This window comes from Hippopotamus amphibius, chromosome 10 (genome assembly GCF_030028045.1).
Source record: "Hippopotamus amphibius kiboko isolate mHipAmp2 chromosome 10, mHipAmp2.hap2, whole genome shotgun sequence".
NCBI classification, from domain to species: Eukaryota; Metazoa; Chordata; class Mammalia; order Artiodactyla; family Hippopotamidae; genus Hippopotamus; species Hippopotamus amphibius.
In genome coordinates this window covers 25,197,947-25,223,238 of record NC_080195.1, presented here as the reverse complement: position 1 = coordinate 25,223,238, position 25,292 = coordinate 25,197,947, and the positions used below count along the sequence as shown (strand labels likewise).

General features: G+C 36.3%; 1 protein-coding gene across 9 annotated transcripts in view; it reads right to left on the bottom strand.

The window, feature by feature from the left end:
- Positions 1 to 25,292, bottom strand: part of NRG1 (neuregulin 1) — a 1,000,105-nt gene that overhangs the window by 18,866 nt on the left and 955,947 nt on the right. For 4 of the 9 annotated variants that reach the window (XM_057696608.1, XM_057696614.1, XM_057696612.1 and 1 more), the window contains 2 exons: positions 14,036 to 14,165; positions 1,752 to 1,810 (listed from right to left, as the gene is read on the bottom strand). In XM_057696608.1, the coding sequence (XP_057552591.1) occupies positions 1,752 to 1,810; positions 14,036 to 14,165 (189 nt within the window). Of the gene's footprint in view, positions 1 to 1,751; positions 1,811 to 2,396; positions 2,465 to 14,035; positions 14,166 to 25,292 lie in introns of those variants that run through there. The other 5 variants (XM_057696615.1, XM_057696613.1, XM_057696616.1 and 2 more) reach the window with 2 other exon arrangements.

Genomic DNA, 25,292 nt, shown 5'->3' with positions numbered 1-25,292 from the left:
TGAATACAAACACATTTCTAAAAGGAATGGCTTTACTATATTAAGTAAAATTCTATTATTTACCTTCTGTTTTTACTTTCCATCTTATCTACCTTTGTAACAATCATCTATAGCTGTAGAGAGAACAATTCTGCCCACTAAGGGCATTTTATTTAAAGATTCTGAATAAAGGGGTGTTTGAAAATTTAGCAATCCCAATTTACCAATTTTTCACAACATAAAATGGCCTTTAACATAATTTTTGATATGTAGCCTCTCTAAATACATAAGTACCACCTCACTAAAAAAAAAAAAAAAAAAAAAAAAAAAAGATTGAATAGTATGGATCTAATCTCCCCATAATGCATATGAAATTTCTTTATTCTTCCATGTCTGTTAACATGAGGAACAGAATCTTATTTTTTGCATGCATACAAGTAAGGGACAAATCTCATTCTTTTCGGGCCCCCAAGTGACCAATTGCTATCACTGTTTCTTGTGTTACATGAATTTATACCCTAATACGCTATGTGAAATATTTTTCGGGATGAGAAATTGACAATCTGAATCAGAGGTTGACAAATCCATTACGGGATGCTTTGCAAACAAAGTTGCAACAGCACACAGCCATGCATATGAGTTCATGCATTGTTTATAACTGCTTTTGTGCTACACTGGCTGAGTTTTCTGTGGTTCTGACACTGATGGTATAGTCTGCAAAAGGGAAAAGTATTTACTATCTGATCCTTTACACAAAAAAATTTGTCAACCTTTGATCTAAATGGATAACTATATGGAATCCATTTTAAATATGATGCTTTGAAAGCTCCAGAATTAAAAGCTATAGCCCTCGTTCACAAAAGAAGAACAAATATGTAGTTCAGTTATCCATGCAATCGTATAAGTATACACAATGTGAACTGGGTCTTTTAGAAATGATGTTCAAGACTTCATGAAGCCACAGAAATCAATCAAAATTTCCCAGTTCTCATTTAAAAATATATCTCTAGCAGTGAACTGTGATAGTTCAAAGTAACTAATAAACATTAAAAAAAATTTTTTTCCCTAAAATTGTTATTGAGACTAGAAGAACATAAATAAATGATTTAACAATTCATCTAAAAATCATTTAGCCCGAATCACTTTTTTCCTAAACAATGTCAATAGAAGCCTGGCTATCTCCTTTGCTGTAAAATGTTTGTTTTTAATTTTCCTACTCAGTGCTTTTTTTTTTTTAAACTTAAATGCAAACTCTTTGGTTAATGAAGAGAAACATCTGAACTCTTTTTATTCTGTTTATTTGTTAGAAATAACACATTCTGAACCGAAATGAACTTACCATCATTTCAAGTGTGTACTGGTTACAACTTAGCAAAACATCCTTTTCAGGATGAGGTCATTTGATAAAGAAGATGGACTGTCCAGTGGAATGCTTTTATTTTATCAATAAAAGTGAGACTTTTAAATGCCTTTATTATCATTGCACTGTGTGATATAGACTATCATTTTGTATCACATTATTCAAGATCCAGTTCAGAAACATCGGAGCCTCACATACCTATGAGTATCTCAGAGCCAACTAGTCACGAACAGAGGAGGTAATACAATTGCTTTTGTTAATGTTCTCATGCGACAGGCAGAGGCAGTCAATGTTAGACCTGGTAAAACACATCTAGCTCTAGGTGAAATCTGAGGGAAGATGCAGCAACAAGAAAGCAGCACCGACTGAGCATGCTCCTATTCAGGCAGAGACAGAAAGGGAGTGGACGTACTGTAGAAGCTGGCCATTACGTAGTTTTGGCAGCGATCACCAGTAAACTCATTTGGGCACCTGAGAGAAGAAACAAAAAAACAATGGTAGAAAAAACAGAGAAAAAGAGAAGAGGTGAATATATGCTAGAAAGAAGCTCCTTCAGTGACATTTGACTGAACTTGGTGAGTTCACCCCCAGGAACTGAGTCTTTGTCCTCATCATGGCTTTCAGACTCTGGCATTTCCCCCAAAGGGTTAAACATGTGGACAAAAGTGATAGAAAGAGCCCAGCATTTGAAGTGACTGAGTTCTCTCAAAGGGAGCCCCTTAAAATGAAGGGGGATGTTTTCTTTAATTAGGTTTTCTGGTTGAGAGTGCTGGTCCAAAATCTTGGAAGGAAAGGAGTTCTGGTTGGCTGGTCTGCCATGATTGGAAGCATCACTGACCAACCTGATGGGTCATTCTTTTATAAAAATTGATGACCTTTGGGGTCTGTGTGGAGATACAGTTAAACAAGGTCTTATTGGATGGGTTTATGCCCTGAGAGGTTAAACCATAATTAGAACAAAAGGAATCAGTCACACCTGAGGTGTAAAAGCACCAAGTGGTAGCGATTGTTGCTGTAGTTTGGGGGAGAAAGGAAATTTCAGATTATTTTAACATACTTTCTTGGGTTTGGACTTTCATGGGCACATTCTCAGTACATCTTGCTCCAGTGAATCCAGGTTGGCACCTAGAGGGTAAAAATGTAATAAGCAATGGAACGCTAAAGACACTGAACTTTCAGACTGGCAACTTTCCTCCTACGAAGTATGGAGAGTCCTACAAATGACCTGGTAGCTGAACAACATAAAAGAAAGAAGACAAACATTTAGAAAGCCATGTCCCATGAAAACTGTGGGGTGTATATTTCTGTTGTTGTTTGCTTCAGTCTTCATGAGATCAGTTAACTGAAATTTAACTAGAGTGAGGTTGAAAAGTTGAAAAGAATTGGCAAGGTCTGGGCAGCTAAGTCATTTTCCCTTGGTCATTTCCTAAGGTATCACTGATCAATTGACTCCTAACTACGGTACAACACTGGTTTTGGTAAGAGCTTACATGGTTCCATCCGTCATCTTTTATCGTTTCAATGATTCTGAGCTTTTTCTTTTGTAGACACAATTTTGTACTTCATTTCATAGGTATCTTTATAAGTGAAATCATCAAACTACAATAGAATTCAAGCGCTTTCATACTCTAGTGATTACTGACAAGAAAAACTACATCCCTTTTTGTTTTAAAGATATTACAAATTAGGTCTTATTTTTAATGGTGAAAGAAAGAGGCAGATTTTTATTAGTACAAATTTCACTTCATCCAATTATCCCCAGTCAAAGACAAACACATCTTCAATATTTAAACAGTTATTCTTCTACCGAAGTATTTAATAAATGTCATTTTGCATTTTGAAACTGTTTTGAAACTGTATAAAATTTACATTTTACTCACACACATACATTTGCCTATCAAAATTCCAGAATCTTAGTAGAATATGATTCTTAAGGTCTTGCAATGGGGCTGTGCCTAAATATGGAAGTCCTTTACAATCATTCTTTTTTGTTGCTGTAATTCCAGTAACTAAAGCATTTCAGAATGGATTCATTTTACCCAATATCATACTCTAGTAAACAGGGTCATCGAAAAGTTCCAGGATGCAAATATACTTCTTATAGGTGCTCCACACCAATAGCCATGATTATTATTAATAGTACATCTAGACCACAACCATCATGCACACACCTCAGGAGTTACATACAATCCTTTCTTCTCCAGAGTAAATAAAAATAAGCACCATCTTTTTGGCATCAAAGAGAAGTGAATAAAAGTGTTCATTTTTGCTAATGCAAGGTTAATTTTTTTTCATTACCCTTAAAGCCAAATTCAATGCCAAAAAGTGCTCTCAAGTGATTTGGCACATCTCCTTCACCTATTTCATGAAAGATGGCTTGTAAGAAGAAATACTAGCAGTTCCAGATTTTCAACCCCATAAGTACTTGTGTAAACAAAGTATAATTATGATCAGTAACAATAATATCAGTAAGCTTAACGACAAACATCTTGTATTGATATAGTTTTTTAATTCTTCAGAACTTTTTTTATAAATGAACTGGTTATTTTTTTGTTTATAATATTTTTGCTGCAACTACTAGAGGAAGATCTACCTAGAGAAATACAGAAATAAGAACTATAACCTGTGAGGTTGGGTCATTTCTCATGAAGATGACATTCTACATGCTTCAATAAGAGTGCCTGCACAGGTAATTTAAGAAAAATACATGGAATCTTGTTTTCCATATAACTTATTTGACATAAGAATTTTTGAAGTATGTGGATTATTATTTGTGTGTTTGTTTCTGAACCAGGACTATAAATCCATACAGACATACATTATAATTAAGGAGGTAATTCCAGAACTAAGAATATATTCTATAATGACCATTTCATCTTACCTGTTTCCATTCTTGATAAAATTTAAATTCTTAATTTTATCACACAATAATCTACTTGTTTCATACAAAGAACATGGTAGAAGATATGTGAATATGGTGTGTGTGTGTGAGTGAAAGAGGGAGAGAGAGAACCATTAAAGGTAAGAAATTCACTTATTTAAGGATCATGTAAGTTACAAATAGCTGAGAAATCAGGAGTCCCTTAAGAGAAGAAACTCATTTATTAGAAAACTGCCATTTATGCATCTCAAATGACACTTTTGAGATCAGAGGGCACAGGACAACTAGATAAAGGGGATCAAACACCTTACCCAATCAATTTTCTAATTAGTATGAACTTCTAAAATGACATTTCCTAGGAAACTAGTATTATGAGATGGTGGTTTATCTCTATCATAAGATGATATAGAATATTTGTTGCAGTAACACTAGATCCGCTTAAGGTATGCCAATTCTTTTTGGAATTATCAGCTATATCTGAAACAGAACTATCCTTTTGCTAATGTTTGCCTTCACTCAGCTGGATTTTCTTAGTGTAAAGCCTTATTATTATTCAAAGTGGTGTCCAAGGACCAATAGTACCAGCATCTCCTGGAATCTTGTTAGTAAATATGTAGAATCTCAGGCCCCAGTACAGAACTACTGAATAAGAATCTGCATTTTAACAAGATCCCTAAGAGATCTGTTTGTACAGTTTAGGAAGTCAGGGATCCTGATCTCCAAAGATGGAGATGTGATGCCTCTACCCTGGTATCACAGAATCTTGCTGCTTGGATGTGAGAAGCCCATCTGGCTTCACTGGTCCTCAGTTGTCCTCAGTGATAAAACAAAAGGATTTAACTAAGTGATTATCAAAGGTTTCTTTTAGCACAAAGGTTCTGGGAATCACCCTCACACATGGAATCACTGTGCAAAAACCCTGACATCATTTCTTCTGGATGTATGAGCAGTCAGGGAGGACTCAAGAACTTAAAAAACGAAAACAAAAACAGAAAATCTCCCAAAACACATTTCTGATAGAATAGATTTTTAAGACAATCATAGAGGCAAAACAAATTTCAAATACCTATTCCTAAGCAATTCAAGGGTTCAGCAGCTATAATCGTTATGTAACTTTCTTGGACATCTACAATTGTTGCCAAATCAGATGGACGGAAGTGGAAACAGACAGTTTCTGCATAAGCAAACTGAAGACTGCATTGATTGGGTAGAGGAAGCATATGCAAAGGAAATGCATCTGATCTATAGGCTCTGATTAAATTCTATGGAATTACTTCTAAAAGAATAGGGAGACTGGCTGCTGACATATTTCTCTATTAGCATTGTACCATAAGCATCCAATTTATTACTTTGGAGATTAAGAGCACGGTAAATTTAATCTGATTTTGAACAATATGTTTTGGCATGAGTCTGAGTACCTTCCAAGAATTTTATGTCTTAGAAAATCTGTTTGAATAATAATCGAGTCCCTGTTGTAGCTTCAAAACTATATATACCGTTTGTTTTACGGATCAGATGGAAATTTTTTTTTTTAATTTTAGTATTTGCTCTTAACATGATAAACAATCTTTGTTCTATAGCATGAGATGAAAACTCACAGACAGTTCTGTCTGAACTAAACAGCATCTCTTCCCACAAGCATCAACTCTTCCCTGACTGCCACCTCCTCACCTCCCCACGTCCTTGCCCTGGGGGAGAGATTCCTTATTTGACTCTCACGTTGCATGGTGCCCTGATCTCTTCCTCTGCCCTTACCTATCTGTGTTGTGACTATCTCTCTGTGAGGATGCTGACCATATTCTGATTGTTTTATAGCTCTAATGTTTAGTCTAGCTCATGAAGGACTCTCATAAAACATTAGTTAAGCTGAACGTGATTGAGGGTCAGACTGCCATGTCCAATAAAGAGACTCTCATACAGTCAACTGATTGGCCAAATACAGGTCAATACGGAACTTCCGGCTTTCATTTTTATAGTTTGTGACCAGCTCTCTCCTCTGTAGGCTTCTGAATAGTTTTTTATAGGAGCTCCCGATATCCTCCTCATAGACTCCCTCCCCTAAATAGAAACCTTTAACATTGTGTCTGGAATTGGGAAAAGACTCTATAGCTTTTTAATAATAAGTCTATCACCTATCACCTCAAATTTATATCCTGTTACTGAAATACCACTTTACCTAGGATTCCATAAAGCTGTTACAATCTAGTAACTTAGACTTCTGCATAGCATCTGTGAAATAAAAACTGTTCTTAATAATAACCTTAACACATGGCGACTATCCTGATATGCTTACTATGTAATCGATCATCAATTCATGTAATTCTGTGAATCAGTTTAGTGCTTGGTGTATTTTTTACATACTAACAGAATACAATACATCCCATTTTTTTTTGGTGGAGACACTAGACGCAGTCAAAGGTTTTTCCAGAACTCCGAGAAACTTCTGGTTATTTAGGGTCGGCTAATTTTATAAGCCATTATAAATAGTTTTGTGGTTTTTAAAATTTATGGTCAATTTATAAAGCATCCTTAGACATCCTTTCTCTTCCTTTCTTTATTTCTTGGTTTCATTAATTTTCATTAGGCCCTCCTTTGATCAGGCAAGAGAAGGGAAACTGGTTTACATATGATATTTCCTCTCTGTTTAGTCATCACTCTACCATGAGATATTCAACTTTTTAGACAATCGTCCAAAGAAGAAGAGACCCTGTTGTCTTTTCCCTCTACCTCATTATTAGTTGGGATATTTCCTTCATATTGTTTACCATCTGAAACAATTTCTTTGATGTCCATGTTTACAAATATCAAGTAATGGAAATGCCAACAGATACAGATTGAGGATTATCGGTGAGTTTAAGTGTTAGGCATTAAGGACTTCTGCTCTTACTCTGTAAGCCAGAGTTGGCTGTGTACACATTAGGTCAAACAGTGCTAGTTTGATTTTCTACAGCATCACATTGCAAGGGCTGACTTTTCTCACCCCTTTGCTCAGGATTCTGACTAGAACTCGCCCACTCTCTGGCTGAGTATCTGCGCTGTAGATTTTTCTTTCCCAAATGGATTGTTACAATTAGGCTACATTTTTCCAAGATGAACTTCGTTCTGTTATCTACTATGAAGTGAAATTTCTTGAGGTTTGTATATGCTTTTCTAATTTGTGTTTTCATGTTCTTTATGGTATCATCTGCAAAAGACATTTATTTCCTCAAGGGGATGCCTTCTTCAGCATCATTAAAGAAAATATTAAATATAATATGTTCCTCCAATAACATTTCCTTCAGATCCAACCTTATGCCTCCCCATCACTGATCCAAAAGTCTGGATCATCCCATTTCTTTTTTATTATGACCTGGGGACTAGTTCTCAGTTCTTGAGATAACAGTATACATCGAGTGGCCACAGTGGACTCATGGGTAAATACTGAGGGGGAAAAAAAAATCTAAATTGTCCTGAGTCTCCAATGCTGTTTTTCAACGTCCAAGACATAACATCCCGCTAATGAGGGTGGCAGTGTTTTTGAATTACCCCTCCTCGTTTGAACCCTGGTGCCCTTCCCAAAGCTCTGTTTGTACAGCTTGTTCTGAAATGCTCATCTGTAGATGAAAATCCTTGCCATTATTTACTCTAAATGATGTATCCTTTACTTTGGTGTCAGACAATTTCATCGGATACTGGCTCAATCTCTATCCCATGCCTCTCCGCGTCCTTGTGACACAATGACTTATGGACTCGGCTAATTCGTGGTTTGGTTTTCCTCTCTGGGGGATGCCCTTCCCTGTCTCATCACACAGCTTAGCGATTCGGAACTTCACGGTTCCAGCTCCTCCGGCCTCATTTTACAATGAAACATCTAAATATTCAGTTTTGACTTAAATCCTTCAATGTAAATATTTCAGAATGGTGCATTTTCTTTTAAATAGACTACATGCTTCTCAAGCTGAGGGCTGCATACACTTTTTTTTTCCCCACGGAGTCTCTGCCTCTGGCTGGTTGGGGTCCCCCATCATACATTCTCTTGGCTCCCTAAATTCTCTTCATAGCACTCAGCACAGCAATCATTTATAATTAAATTAATTACTTGAAATACATCTGCTACTCACAATAGCCTACAGACTCCATGAGGGCAGAGACCATGTGATTTTCTTTACTACATCATACCAAGCACAAGCACAGAACTTGCCTCTTAGAAGGAGATCAATAAATATATGTGGCTGGCTAACTGATTTCAGGAGAAAAAAAGGAACCAAGTTATTAAGAACACTTAGTGTACCTGATTTTAGGCCAAACTGCAGCTAATTGGCTTTCATAAGAACAAAAGGATTTCCTTCTGCCTGTCTTTGTGAAAGTCAAAATGAGTTAATAAATACCTAGGAAGTACATAGCAGGATTCCAGATACAAGAGGGACACAGAAGAATTAGAACACGTGGTCATCTGAAGAGCTGACTGTCTACATCTAAGCCACAAGAGTCCTGCCCACTCACAAGGGTTTCTCTCCCTGTTAAATGTGACAGCAGGGAAGTGCTGCACCCACTCTGAAGGCTGAATGCTTCCAGAGCTGGCTGGGCTCCAGGTCTAACCCAAAATACATCACTTTGTGCTCTGTTTCAAACTTCTCCTTCTATAGCCATGATGATGAGGCCACAGGACACAACCCGAATCTGAACCACCATCTCCCTGTTTCATTATGTTAATGCAGCTACGAATATGTTATATATATAAATATCAACACCCTTAGCAACATTACTATGCCGGGATTTTACAAAACTTTAACCTTAGCTAGTGTCTTGACTTTCTCTCCTCATCTTACCTGGTCCCCAGATGTCTCTAGCCTGTATGAAAGTCACTCTTCCCTATAAGCATTTGCTATGTTTATGGTATCATTCTCCTTCCCCAGAAGTTACTATGACTCCCAATTAGCTATCACAATGTCCACAGTCTTCCGCCCGGCTTTCAGAGCTCAGAAACTGACTCTCCTGTCTAACGTAGTTGTTTTGTTTTGTTTTGTTTTACTTCCCAGATTGGAGGTGCTGGTCTAGGTACGTATATCACTGTGTCTCATGGAAAGATTACAGCAGCCTTAGTGCCTGCCTGGTATACGGAAAAAACTCCATAAATGATGACTATATTTATAAAGTCTTCAACTTATTCCAGTCTTTTCTTTTCCTTCTTTAAATTCTCATTACCATAATAATCAGCATTGTACCACCTGGGACACAGTCACTCTAACTGATGTACTATTTTAGTTACTCCATTTCCGTAAATAGACTAAGTCCCCAGGGACCAGAGACCATGCTTTATATTTTTCCTGTGTTTTCAAAAATGCCTGGCATAGATGTAGCTGTTCTATAAGCACATATTAATTAATATTTCATTTACTGAGTTTAATTTGTTATAACACACTTGTTGTGACTTTATCTCCTATAGTTATATATTTTTCATAACTATTGATAATAATGTGTAATACAATATAGGTCCTTATATATACTATGTGGTTTCATAAAAATTAATTAGACAAAATCATAAGTTCATGTTTAAAGGCACCTCCCATCTTCTTATGTTTTGTTTGTTTTTTGTTCCTGTTTTTTTATTTTTACTTATATATGAGGAAGTTAATGATCAGAGATATTACATGATTAAATGAACGCCAAACGCAAAGTTATAAAGCTAGCTGGCGGCCTCAACAAATCAAATAAAAACTGCTAGTGTTAAATAAAATGAAGAGTTGGGAATTAAACATGATAACACAGTCTGTTAAGACAGGTGTATATATTTTTCCAATGTCTACAGAGAGAATGTAATTCTACCATTTATTTTTTATTATAAGGAAAACGAAATCTTGCTTCCCCAGAGTTCCAAGTGCTTTAGCAGAAATGAATTCATTCAATTTCACTGACTCCCTGGGAAGAAATTTGGAGAACAGATTAACTCTATGTTATAAATATATTGTCCAGAGAGTTGAAGTGAGAGAACTCAAGACTATTCACCAAAATTAGTGGTTAAAACTCTACTCCCCACTTGGGGAAGCCACATCTGCCCACAGGACAGCATCATGGGTTTATACATACGGTCTGGTACAAAATCATTTTTAGATGAAAAAAAAAATCACATCAACATTTTCCAAAATCGTTCTCTAAGTAAAGCTGTTCAGAAGAGTAGATATACGAGAACAAGGGGAGAAAACCAAGAGCAAAATCTGGACAATGTCAGGTTCAAATTGTTTTGTTTCTTTGAATCATGTGACTGCATGGGGCACCAGAGGGTAAAAGATGGAATGATTCTTTTCTGGTCTTTATGCAATCTGGAATAGTAACTGTTTGTTTTTGTTTTTTTTCTTTCTTCCCCCAGGATAAATTTTAAATGACTATAGAGAGACGAGAAGTATAAAAGATGAGAAACACCGCGGAAATTCCCACACAGTTCCCAGGGGAGAAGTCCAAGTAACCAGCAAACCTCTCCTCAGAGAAGTGTTTCACTGTTATACGGTTAATCCATTTGAAACATCTTGTTCTAAACGGAGACACAAAAGAGATTTGCTCTAAAGTCTTCGACTTCAACTCCCAAGAAGACAACCGTGGATTAGGTGACCAGAGAGACGACTTGGAAACTTGCATGCTTGTGGTATTTCTGAGTCATGTCTTTAGTCAGGGATAAAGCTGATTTTGAATGATGTGGTTCATGCTTCAGAAATGTTTTGCTCTAGACAGATGGACCATATGGAAACTATGAACTGGCTTCACACACAGGACCATGATGAGTCAATGCAACATTTTCATGTTTTCTGTTTCTATTCCAGTCGTCCAGTGAACAGCATATTATTGTAAGACATGGTATATGACGGCCCTTTGTTTCACTTCTGACTAGTGATTATTTTTAATGTTATAAATATTTTTAATTCAGGGATTAAAAACAATGCAACAAATTTAACAAAAAAGGCATGAAATATTTTGGATATTGAATAGACTCCAATTCTTCCTTTAATGTACTGGCTTGCTTTGTTGCATCAATAAAGACATGGTGCAAAAGGGAGATGAAACTGATCAAAATCATAGATGTCAAATACTTTCTTTCCAACAAGATCTCATAATAAGTTTTAAGACTTTTCTGCAAGATTATAATTACCAAAAAAAAAAAAAAAGATACAATAAAATTATAATGGCAATTTGCTGAGAACTAGAACATGACTAGCTTGGGGGACACAGAATGTTCATTCATGGTTTGCTGCTTTAATAACTATTAGAGGAATACCGAACATTTCACTTTAAGATTAGAAAAATATACAAGTATATCTTTCTGGATTGGGCTTAAAATTTCATGAAAAGCTGTGTGGGTGAAAAAAATTACAGTTGTTGGCACAAAACCAAAATGGAACAAATGAACAGCACTTAGGCGATAGCATGTTTTGTATAGGATGTGGGAGGGCCACAGAAGAGCTGAAATTAATATGTGGAAAAATAACTGCGCTGGTTCCTAAGAGGTATTCGGAAACTATCATATGTACTCACTCAGCTTGTAAATCTTTGCAAAGGCTACAATGAAAAATGATCATGTTTCATTATTACAATTAAAATAGAGTGGTCTCAGATGCTTTTCTAAAAAAGTAAAATAGAGGAGACAGATACTCTGGGTACAATTGTTTAAAAAGGAGAAGCACTGAAGGAACTATAATTTAAATGTTTTTTTCAAGGAGATTTACCAAAACATAATTAGGTTATATGTCTATGACTAGGACAGAATAACAGGATTTTCTCATATAATAAATGCACCTTATATTTTACAGATTATAATTCTCAGCTTCTGGTCTTTTCTATTTTGATCAGAGAAAATCTTACAGGAAACTATAAAATTTGGTCATCCCCATTCACTATGAAAAATATGGGGAGGGAGGAATATGTGGGCTGTATTCACAGCAAGTCAGCAGAACCAAAGTCTAAAACTGACCAATTTAAATTCTTAGCTATAGGTATATAAAGTTGAATATACTGGTGATCAGAAAGTGAATCTCTACTTTTAAAACAATAAACACTGAGAGTCATAAAATCCTTCAGACCTGAAAGAAATGATTTTTTTCGATACACTCTTTCATTTTTATCTTTCTTTGAAATGTTGGAAAACTCTTACTAATTTTATCTTGGCTTATAACTATTTACCTATATCTATGAAAGAGATATTTAGTAATTGAAATTAGAATTTTACTCTTGTGATTCCTAGGCTTTTATTCATTACAAAAGTAATAAAGTATAAAAGCATAAAATACTATATAGATAATAAAAGTTATAATAAAATAAAATAATAATAAAATAAATAAAAGACTATACCTATTTTTATAAATTTTCTGTATTCATTGATAAAATCAGCTACATAACCAGCAAAATTTGTCTTCTCTTGGAACCGTTTCTACTCTTAAAAGTAAAGGGCAAAAAGCAGTTCTGGGAGGTACTTGTTTACAGCCCTGGGGTCCCATGAGACACTCTATAGACAGCCTGTGTCTAGATCAGCACAAGGAACAGCAAAACATTTCTTCCAAAATGGCATTTTTTGTTTGGTGTTATGATTTTAAAATATATGTCTTATAAGAAGCAGTTTATTACTTACAAACAATGAAGGCTTTCTTAGAAAAGGGACTTAAATATTTGCATACTATTTATATGATGTAAAAGGGAAATGGCCTTCTTAATGATTTCTCATGCTTTTTTTTTTTCATTTTGCTAATTGCTCTTTCTATTAGCTCAACTGTCTCTCTGACAAACTTGTTCTTCTTTGTCAACATTTGAGTCACAAGCTAGTAATATTCCAGAGCAGGGGACGATTGTTATGATGATATGGGTTTTTTTTTTTTCTTCCTCATTTAGGACAAACATTGCTACTTTAGAACAGTGGGATACAGTTCTTAGTCAACTGCAAAGTAAACGTGTATTTTTCACACTTCAATGAGACATTAAATATCTTTTACCACATCGAATTATTTGAGTCCATGGACCACACAGAGCGTAAATATCAAGCATAGACTAAAAATGCATGGCACAATAAACACGTGCTTTTTAATGAGACCTACTAATTTTAACTGCAAGGTTTAAATATTTAATGTAACCTGTACTGACAACATCTTTGTTTAACTTCTGTCTGTTGAGAGAGAATAACTGTGTCTTCTTAATGATTCATCAACTCCTTCAGGTCACTGGAGAGAGCACCATTCTAAATATATCTATAAATAACTGTAGTGCATGAAAGAACACTCTGCGTCCTACACGAAAGGATGCTATACACTAAATGCATTTCCAAATGAATGCAAGTTGCTGGCTTTTCATTAGTGAGATCACCCTAAATTCCATTTTTAAAAACTAGTTATAAAAGAATATGCTAATGCCAAGTGTAACAGATGTGTCAGTAAAGAACATTCTGCTTCTTTTAGTTGTCCTATTTGCTTTGCAGGTGACCACTGGGGCAAAAAGGAACATTATCTTACAGCTTCATTCATACATTAGATGGAGATGTAGGTATCCAAATTTCTAGGCCTCTATGATATTTGCACATCTCTCTTAGCTAACAATGAGGAAAACCACAAGGAAAGCAACTTTATAAAAATGAAGGCAAGAAGAAAAAAAAAAACCACATTGAAAAAAGCAAAAAAATATTCTGGATATAACAGAGAAGATGATAAACGGTATGAACTTTTCACAACACTCTATAAATAAAACAGCATTAGTCAAAGGATGCAACGAAATTGGAAAAAGCAGCAACAATACATCATGAGACATGGAATCATCTGAAAGAAGCAGTCATGGACATAAGCCACACAGAGGATTTCTTTTCTTACTTGCACAAGTATCTTGAGGGGTTTGAAAGGTCTTTCACCATGAAGCACTCGCCTCCATTCACACAGAACGTTTTCTCCTTCTCTGCACACTTGACAAGATGGCTTGTCCCAGTTGTAGATGTAGATGTGGCTGGATAAAAGATAAAGAAGGGGAAAGGTTTATAGCCATCTTTCCCTCTCCCAAGCAGCCTTTAATCTTAAATTCTCCTAAAAGGAAGAGTTCACATAAGATATGGCATACTCCACTAAACTTTCAGGCTTAACAAACAACAGCAAAGACATTAAGTACTTTCTGGTTGTAATTCAATAGAATACAATTATAAAAGGGTAATTACAGTTAATTAATTTAATTATAATTAAATAGGAAACAGGTTCAACGTTTCTTATAACCAATACTTTATCTTCTAAGGAAGTTGGAAAAGAGATCTATTGTCATTAAGAAAAATACATTTTCCAGGAAGCCTCAAAAATAATGGTATAAATTCATATCAGTGCAAGTGAATTTCAATATCAATTTTTAATGGCAACTGATAAAATTATTTTAGTTTGAAATTCTGTGTTATATGTATATGGACTCGATATTTTTTAGACATAATGTATAGCAAAGAAAAATACAAGGTGGCTTATTTGTTCCTAATGAAAAAAAAATAGTATTAATTGAATATACATTAACATATAGATCAGGGGGCATTCTATGCAAAATTTCCATTCTATTCTAATTTCTACTCAGAAGAACGTTACTGAATGTCTGATTGCCATCATGCTGTTGGAGAAAGGCAAAGACGGTCTACCATTGCTGCAAATGTACAATAAAACACTGCAAAATTCACCCATTCTGAAATAAGAGTAGAAAGAAGTTTTAATTTTGGTTTCCAACATCTTCATGCGATAAACTTGATATCCGCTTGCTTTCAAACCTCAGAGTTATTGGAAAGTCAGGCTGATACTGACAGCTCTACCACAGGTGCAGGGATTAAATGAAGCCAAAGTCCTGAGACTGTAAGAGCATTTAGTCTCAGAACCTCTCTCCACTTACATCATTGAGAGCACCTTAAACACTGCTCAGTCTCAACCCCAAAAGGTCTAACTTACAACATGTTTATCGCTGATATTATCAGGATGAAATGTAAAACCAAGGAGGATTCTGTGTGCTCTCCCGGGGGGGTGGGGGGGGTGGGGGGGGTGGCAGAATCCATCTTCAGACAAAAGTTTTCCTTGTGATGATCTGACTCATTCGTAGTGACTTTTCATTCTTGGTCTTCCTTATCAATTTCTATTTTCCTATTTGCATGTGAAATTCAGATGCCCTTGTTCACTTTTACTTGACCTGTCAGATATTTTTCCATTTTCTCCTGCCTTTCTTTTTCTTTTACCTCATCAGTGCACATTTTTTTATTTGTGAATAATTTAATTGGAAAATAAACCTCATATAAGTATTCAACCTCACTTTACATTTTTTCAAATGAATCAATTTACAAATAATTTTGAGGAACATGCTTACTGCATAAAATTACTCAGATATATCATAAACAGTGGCCTTTTGTTAACCAAAATTAAAAGTTATGAAAATCTGAAAAACATGAAGAATGACAGACATTGAATTAATTAATTAACTATTAAAAAGAAAAAGGAAGATATGATTAACATTCCTTCCTGCATGTATACAGTAAGATGAGCTGGATGGCAATGCCAGAGTTTTTTCAACATGAAAAGTATAATTACATGACTTCAAAAAATAATGCAGTTATAATGGGTTTCTACATAAGTGCACATTTTGCTTTGACATTTAACCTAATTGCTCCTCTAACTCTGCTTGATTTTTACTCTACCTGATCAAAATACTCAACCTCTGATTATTCAGTTTCTGAATGATTCGAGACCTTTCTTCTCTCTTATTCTCCTAAGGCATGTTTGGGACCATTTCACTGTTCTCACCATGGCTTTTAGGAGGAACAGCAAAGGACAGTCAAAATGATTTGCATTTTGCAGACAGATCTGGTTCAAATTCCGTCTCCTACTAGATTTGTGTCCTTGAGCAAGTCACTTAACCACCCAGATGGTCAATTTTCCCATTTAGAAAATATGGTAAGGGCACTCTTACAGGACTTTTATAGAGATTATCAATAATCTAGGTAAAGGAAATGGCGCAAAACTGGCATCCGATGAATAACAGCAGGTATTATTACTGAACAAGTAGCGAAGCATCTTAATTTTGATATTTATCAATCTGATGCAAAGTTTGCTAACAGAAATCTGAAGATTTCAGAGAGGCATGCTTTTCTTGAACCATTACGACAGATAACTGAGAATTGGGTCAGTTTTCAAATTATTCCAACACAAAGTCCTTTTCAGAATGCATTTCCAGATGTCAGGTCTACAGAGCCAACCAAAAGACCACGGAGAGTGAGGAGAGAGGCGATTTTACCCTCTGCTATCAGCCATACTTTACCATCTTTATTAGGAAGAGGGGAAACATAATTTGCATCATTTGGTCTAAAAATAATAGAGTAGACAATTTCTACACATCACTTAGCATAGATTTTAACACGATATTATATCTTCAAGTGAAAACTGTTTACTTAGGTGCTATATTTTCATCCATGGCAATTGCTTTTAAAAAAATATTAGGAGGGAGTTTGTCTTAAATGTTAAAGATTTTGTGCTTACGAGTTACAACTGCTGACAGGGATCTATGGGATGACAAATTGGGCACAGTATTTTTGCCAAGGGGACCACCTGCAGTGTTCTGTCACCATCATTCCTGCAAAGGAGCTCTGAGCCTTGAGACTCCAGTGGTCCCTGAATCCCTGACAGGCTGCAGAATTACCCCTCACCCAAGCCGGGCAGCAAACACTGCTGCAGGCTCTTTCAGAACAAATGCTGAGGCTTTTATTAAAAACAACAAAACCAACATCCCCCTCCCTGCCAAAGCAAACACTCCATGTTAATTACAAACTAACAATGAAAATTAGCTATGATAGAAACAAGAGACAGACACACCATACCTATGCCTTGGGATTTCTGATTTTGTGTTATCAGATAAGTAGGATTAAGAAATGTGGGTTAAAATTAGAAATAATCTTTTTTTTTTCAGTCCTTTAAAAGTATTTTTCCTGACACGATTATCCTTTGAATGATATCCTGCAGCTCTGAATTATGACACATTCATTCGAAAAATTCTTAGATCATGACTTGACACTAGGAATGGGATAGTTGACAACAAAATAATTCTTGGAGAAAATGAAGCAGCAACTCTCTTATGTGGTCACGGACTACCCTGCTTAGTGCTTTTCTCCTTCAGTAGCAGCGAGAACAACAATAATCGTGGAAATGCAAAGCAGCAATTAACTCCCAGGTGACACAAAGTGTGCACTGACTGGATACAGCTGTTCTCAACCAAGAGCCATACACAGGAATAAGTTGTAATTGTCAGAAGAACCTGGAATCCGGATGGTGTATATGCGCACCTTTCAGATTTTTGCTGTTTCCTTATAGTCTCCTTAGTTGAATGCAGTGCACAGTCAGCCCTAAGCAGATCTATAAATTTTGCAGGGACATCCTTTCTCTTTGGCCTATACATGCTGTATTGCTAAGTCAGTTTCCATTTGGTAATCCTGCCAGAAATTAACGAAACGGACAAAGCAGGTTCTCAAACCAAATTGTGGGAACAGCATTCTTTCTGGAGGAGCTGGCAGGAGTTTATCAGGGATAAAGCTAACAGTTTGGCCAACAGAAAGTGCTTTTGATATATAAAAGATGACCTTCATAGCTGTTCCTGGAAGTAGGCAACACAGATCTCACTCATTCAGTCCTTAATAAACCCTGTCTCCCTCTGCTTTGTAACTAGTTAGTCATAATCTGGGAGTTTGTCATCTAGTAAGTGCTAATTGGACAGCGATTAGGAACACAGATAACTCTGACCTCATTACTTCTATGTTTGTCATTTATATGAACATCTTATCCCAAACACACTTTCCTTGGGATGTGATCAATTACAAAATTATAACGCAGAAAGTACAAGTACAGCAGTTAACCTGTTACCAGAGAACTACTTCCGAGTGTTTCACTCTTGGATACCTGGTCTGTCTTGGTGACATAGGTCAGGGCTAGTGACCGTTCTGGGGAGGGCTGTTGCACAGTACTCTGACTTAGACAAGGATTTGGAGACTAAGATTACCATTTAAAGACTTCTCAAATCCTGTACCAGGCAATAGGATTCCTTCCTTCTTCTAACCTCCCTTCCCTTCACCTACCCCTTCCCCTCCCTCCCTCTCTCCCTCCCTCCCTTCTTTTTTCCTTCCTTTCACAATTCTTTAACGACTGCCTATTATAGGCAAGACATAATAATAACACCTAAAGTAAACAATTCTCCTTTATAAAAGGCGATATTTATAGATAAAATGTAGTGAAATGACCCTGGAGTTAGCTGAGAAGAATCAGGTCCAAGGCACAATTTTGCCAATTACTGGCTGTGGGACTCCTGTCCAGTTACCTGTCTTAGTATATTCAGCTGCAAAAATGAGATACTGCAGGGTTGCTGCAAAGTTTGATAAAACACTGTGTCAGTTGCAAAACTGCACACAAATAGATGATATGTTTCCATTACTAATGGCATAAATATGGAACAAAGAGAAGCAAAAACATTTCTGTCCAGACTCTGTAATTACATATAATCAAGCCTTGAATGCTGTTTCTTAGTAAATTATTCTTCTACAAAATGTGAAGAGATGGTCTGATTTGGAGGCGTGACTGCTGAATGATTGCAAAACAGTAAGTAAATATCAATAATTTATTTAGCTTTTTCAAAATCACTGTCAATAATTTATACCTACTCAATTTGCTTATAAAAGAAAACTGAAGAACAATTTGAGTTACAAGAAAAAGAAACTATCTTAAATGTGTAATTATTTTCAACTTTCCAGATCCACGAAATTCTCTAATATTTCCTTAATTTTTTTAATTGAAGTATAGTTGATTTATAATATTGTGTAAGTTTCAGTTGTAATTCTCTAACATTTCTGACCAAGCCTCCAAGTTATGTGAATTCACTGTACTTATAATCTTGTGTGTTACTGTAACAGTTTAAAAACTTTAAAATATTTAAAAATAGTACAATGTCCACAGAATATGCATCACAGTATAAACTTTATAACTAAATATTTTGGAAATTGTGTCCTATTGCATACTTTAGTAAATACACAGAATACAATTTTGAGGAGTAATTGTTTGCTCATTACTAAGTATTTTCCCATGGAATTGCACAGTATTTCCTGTAGAATGCCATGCTTTTCTGCTCAAAGACAGGCTAAAAAGAAAATACTGCTGGAAAGGATGGTTCACTTTCTTGCTTGTTTTAAGTGGTGTTTTCCTTATCAGTGAAGTAGACAGCACCAACAGACCAGGGCCATTACACAAATGCAAACTGCTGATAAGAAGCCAGTCTATTCTTCTTTGACAATTAGCAGGAATTAGTATGAGTGTATAGCGTTTACCCCAAGGAACAATCATTAGATCCTGTCTTCCCTGAGCCAATGAGCCCTGACTAGGAGTTTTTAGCACAATTCTTAATGATTTACTCGCAGAAGATTAAACTAAATCACACTACGCCGTTCTCACAATAATATATGCAAATATTAACAATTTTTATATTCCAACATGAAACTGTCCATTGCTACAAAGTTGCAGGGTTTTTTTTAAATCCTTACCTGTGATATTTTCCATGGCTATATATTTAGAAATCTGCATGCTTTCTTGCTCTTTGATCTCCCAGTTTTTTTTTTTTTTTAAATCTGAAATTATTATTCTTGCTCAGAATATAGCTCCTCAGCAATTATGTACTACAGCAGTTTGAACTCCTACTGAGAAAAAATGCTTATGCGGTTCCTGAAAACGACACTGGCTCAGAAGCTGAGCAGGAAGAGCCAGGTCACCTAATGCAGCTTCTGTAGATGCCAACGGAAGGACGGGGTGGGGGGGTGCATTAGTTCTCCAAAGCAAAATGCAGAGCCAGACTCAGAACCACTAAAGCATCATTATTCTGAGTTGGCATTTTTTTCCAAGTAGTAATTCAATCCTTTGCTGAATAGCAAATAGGTACTTGAAAAAAAAAAATGATAGGAGAAGATTCAAAGAAACCCATCCTGACTTGGAGGTTCCCAGAGCCTGTCTCCTTGGCCTCTCCTCTCCTGGACTCTGCTACAGAAACAAACAGAAAAGCCAGGGAAGAACCATCACGAGACCATAAATGGAAACAGAACTTTCTAAAGTAGAATTAAGGCATCTCACTTCATGGACCTCAGGACTTGGTAATCAGCTGGACATATTTAGAGGCTGGTAGATTACCCAGAAGGTGAGAATCTATCCAAAGGATAAGCTGACAGCAAGGGCTGATAGAGGTTAACTGGTTTAAGTGGGGAACTTGAGCTCTGGCATCATAACACACCTGGAATGGTGGACCAGAAAGAATCTTCACGTATTGTACAGTTTATCCCATATTGAAAAAGAGGAGACAAGTCTTCTCAAAAGAATAGTTCTGCAGTCTTTCATAAAATACCTCTAGCTAAAAGTTCACAGAAGTGTACAGGCTGCCCAAAGTCACATAAGTGAATTAGGACATGCTTGTTTTCTGTTTTCTTATATGTATATTGGGGCTGAAGTAGGTTAATAAGATTGCCTTTAGATTCCTCCCTCCCTTACAAGCTCTCTGGGCAGTATTGTTTCTTCCTTCTTCAGCAGAATGAAAAGTGACCCTTGGGTGTTTCTCCTCATAAAACAAAATTCTAATTTTTGTTGTAACACTGAGCTCATTTGTAGCTAAACAAAAAGCAGATCCTAAGTTCCCAGCAGTTGCTGAGCAAATGCTTTGGTGTCATTAGATAGTGTTATCCTTAGAAAAATAAAAATTGTCAAGAAAGGTTATTTTTCAGACACAGAAGTTGCTATTTTTTCTTTTTTCTTTTTCTGACAGTACTTTTCACTCATGACACTGTAATTATTCTACTCCTTCTTAGAGCAACACGTCAATGGCATAAATGCCTTCTAGGATGTCTTAGCTTTTCTAAAGAAGAAGGAGTCTCCTTTCACAGTGGATGGCTGGCCGGGTGGAGTTATGAGAAAGTTACATTTTCTTCCTTACAAAGCCAATAATCCTTTCTCAGCTAAGAAGCCAGCTCCAGAAATACAGTTCTGCTATACGTTTCCTACTAATCACTGACAGTTTTATCTGAGTATAAAATTTCCATAGCCAGAAGTCAACAAACTTTCAAGCTGTTCCTGAATGTTTTCCTATCAATACCTACTCTAAAGGAGTAAAATCCATCTAGCCTACAAAGCAAATATTAGCAGTCCATTTGACTAGCTTAATTTGATATATTTATAGATCACGTCAGTCTAAATGTAGAAGCGGCACATTCTTTACTGTATTCTGCATTTTCTACCAGTATCAATTTGGTTAGGAGAAGGTCATGTCAGTGTAGAAAATGTTAACCTGTCATTTTCCAAGTTAGTCAAAAGTTTGGAGCACCAAACAGAACACATCAAAACAAAGGGAACTGATCAAGGATTCAGTTATTTAGCAAGATGCTGAAATTACCATGTGACATTTACTGACATAGGTTAATTTATTCATCAGCTAAAATACACTTAGAAATGAAAGTAGATGAAAGGTCAAAAGACAGAAACTATGAGGCCAATTCATTATCTTACTCATCAAATTAAAAAAAAATCACGGCATATCAAAAATAAAAGCCATATGGTCATTTCAATAAATAGAGAATCAACACTGATAAGATTGAAAATCAATTTCTATAAAATGATCTACAAAGTATTCTTATCCCCCAAAATCAACCCTGAATTTAATCAAGCATCCAGATACAGCTACTAATTTACAGGAAGAACACAGGTCAGAGGAACATATAAAAGAACACTATGGGATGAAATCAGAAAAACCCAAACTATGGAGAACTCTACAGGGCGAATAACCTGATTTCTTAAAAAAAAAAAAATTAAAAGAAGATAAAAAGACAAAGAGAGCTAAAGCTAGAAACAGGCCAAAGGGTGAGAGAAAAGAAAAACCTAAAATATAGACATTAAAAAGACACATACAAACCAATCACAATGAGTGAAAATTATTTGGATCCTGATATAAGAGGAAATCTGATCACTGATTAGAAAGGGTTATCATTAATTGGTATATGTGTCAAATGCATTATGATTATGTTTAAAAACTCATCTTTCAGAGATACATGCTGAAATATTTATACATTGAATAATAAGATGTCTGGGATTTACTTCAAAATAGTAAGAGGGAAGGGAAGTGAATGAAATCAGGATAAAATAAAATTGATAACTGCTGGATTGGATGATGGCTACATGGAAAGTCATTATATATTATTCTTCGTACTTTCATTATGTTCAATACGCATGTTTAAATTTATACATACATATGTACACACTTAAATATATGCTTACATATGTTTAAAACTTAAAAATGCAAAAATATCAATTTCAGGCTTTTCAAAACATGTCTTTATAAAGTGGAATTAGAATGATAACTCTATACAACCTAAAAATGTCGACTTTAGCCCCCAACGTAAATCATACTTAACCCTGAAACTCTTGGGGTGGGGGTGGTTTCCTTATTATCAAGAACAAGCCAAGAATGTTGACTAGTGGTGCTACAGTTTAACATTGCTGTGAGAGTTCCAGCCCATGAAACAAGGCAGGAATAACAAATTGTGGTACAACTGTAGGGAATGAGAAGATAAAATAATAATCATCACTGGAAGATGATATAATTGGATACCAGTATTAACTAGCAAGCAAACCCAAATAAAATAAACGGATGATAGTCACAACAGCAAGAGGAAATATAAATCAATTAGATCAGCTAGGTGTGAACCTGACAAGAAATACGCAGAATAGGAGATACTTTCAAAGGGTGATACATTAAGAAGGGGAGTTGGGGCTGTACTTGGGGTAGAAAAAGGCATTCTATTAAAGGGGACAGCAAAGGAATTGGCGGACATGGGAAAATGAATGTCACGTTCAGTGAAAGGCAGCAGTTCAGTTTGGGAGATGGATCATAAATAGGGAGGTGAGGTTAATGAGGCTATAAAAAAATAATACATCCGCATTAAAGAAGCCCTCGGTAACAGGGCTGGCATTAATGTTTAATTTGTAGGTCATGGAGAGAGTTGGGTTTTTGCTTAGGGCCATGATTAATAAAATTAATGGTCTATCCTATAGCCTTTGGAAGGGGAGAAAAACGGAGATGAGGGGACCAGTGAAGAAGCTGATACAAAGGTCTAGATGACAGAGGAAGATTGCTCAAACGAGCACAGTAATGATGGGGGAGGAATGGGCGCCATCTTTGAAGAATTACGGCTACTTTGTATTCACATACATCAAAATTAAGCAAGAACTAAATGCTGGGGTTTTGTATTTCACACCTTGTATCGCACCTCTTTCTAAGGCATTCAAACTGCCTAACACACGTTTTCTCATTACTCTTCACACAATTCAGGAAATACCTGCAATGTTATTAGACAGAGGGACCGAGGCCCATTCTCAAGACTCATTGATAAAATTAAAATGTCAAGTCCTGTAGCCACAACTACGTGATCGACGCTTTCTTAATTTAAGAATATCACGTGTCTGTTGGTGTAAAGGAACCCATTACGAGCAGACGGTGTCACAGTTGGGCCCAAATTCTAAGTTACACAAATGATCAAGGTAGTGATAGTCCTAAAAGTTATGAAAGCACCTCAAATCTATACTTTCAGCATTTTGCATAAAGGAGCCTCTATAAAAGTATAGGAAAAAAAATGGGGTCCAGATAACACAGACACCATCTTCCAAGGGTTTCAGGTTGGAGCCAGGCCTCTTTGATCAGTGAGTCTGTAACACAACAAGCCTGGAGAGTATTCCTTAGAAAGGCACCACTGTAGCTCTAAACCCCCAGACTGTCCACTGCTACACACCATTTAGCCAAATTATAGCAATTCTGCGTTTGTGTGACGGCTGTGGACATAAAGTCCAGACTCTGGTTCCATCAGCGCCACATTTTCCTCACTGAGGCCAAAGGTTGCTGCATATAAAGGAATGAAGCTGTAAAAATGCATGTTCGAACATACGAATCCTGCTCTCTAACACTTGGCTAAGTGCAGGGCTTGTATTTTCCCAGAACTCCCAGGAGTTCCTCGTTCCCAGGTTTGTGATCAGAATAGCAAAACATCCCTCCCTGTAAGGCGACGTGTCATGAAATCTGTATCTGCGGTTTTTAGGGTCCTAACACAAATTCTATGTCACCAAATGACACATGAAAATCTAACTTTTAACACCTCTATTGCGTTTACACGTGGCCAATCTGAACAGGAATAAAACACGGGTTCAAAAACACATATAACTTGATTTACTTATTTATTTTTTCTTCAGTATTTTTTTAATTGAAGTATAGTTGATGTACAGTGCTCTGTTAATTTCTGCTGTACAGCAAAGTGATTCAGTTATACATATAGAGATTCTTTTTCATATTCTTCTCCATTATGGTTTGTCACAGGATATTGAATATAGTTCCTGGTGTTGTACAGTAGGACATTGTTGTTTACCCATCCTGTATATAAAAGCTTACATCTGCTAACCTCAACCTCCCACTCCATCCCTCCCTGCAAACCCTTCCCCCTTGGCAACCTCCAGTCTGTTCTCTATGTCTGTGATTCTGTTTCATAGATAGGTTCCTTTGAAAAGCACACATAACTTTAACCGCTTCACCGCAAGAAAACCTTTTGCCCTGTCCCTCAGAGGACCAGCTGGTCTCATAATACTCAGATCATCACAGGTCTTGTTTTTCTAAAGAACATACACTTTTTAGGTTGGGGGGGGGCTGGGCGCTGGGAGAGGAACCACAACAGGCAAATCCTGCGCCTTCACAGGAACGGGGCCAACGTTATAAATTCATCTTGACTACATTATCCCTAAAGAAGCTTTCCTTCAAGCCTCAGGCTTTTTGTTGTGTTTTGTTTTTCAATTTCTGGGCCTCAACACTCAAGCTGAACAGACACCTGGTTTTCTACTGTTGCCATTAAACCTTGTTGTTCAATAAAAAGAAAACAGACAGGTGCACGCTTTGAACTTTTCTTCCAAAGTCACAGTATTTTTAAAAAACTGGAGCCATGTGTTCAGTGTCTTACTCTCATCATCTGGCCTAGCTGTTTTATTTATCTACCCCATTCGCTTGTTGGAAAAATGCAATGGAAAT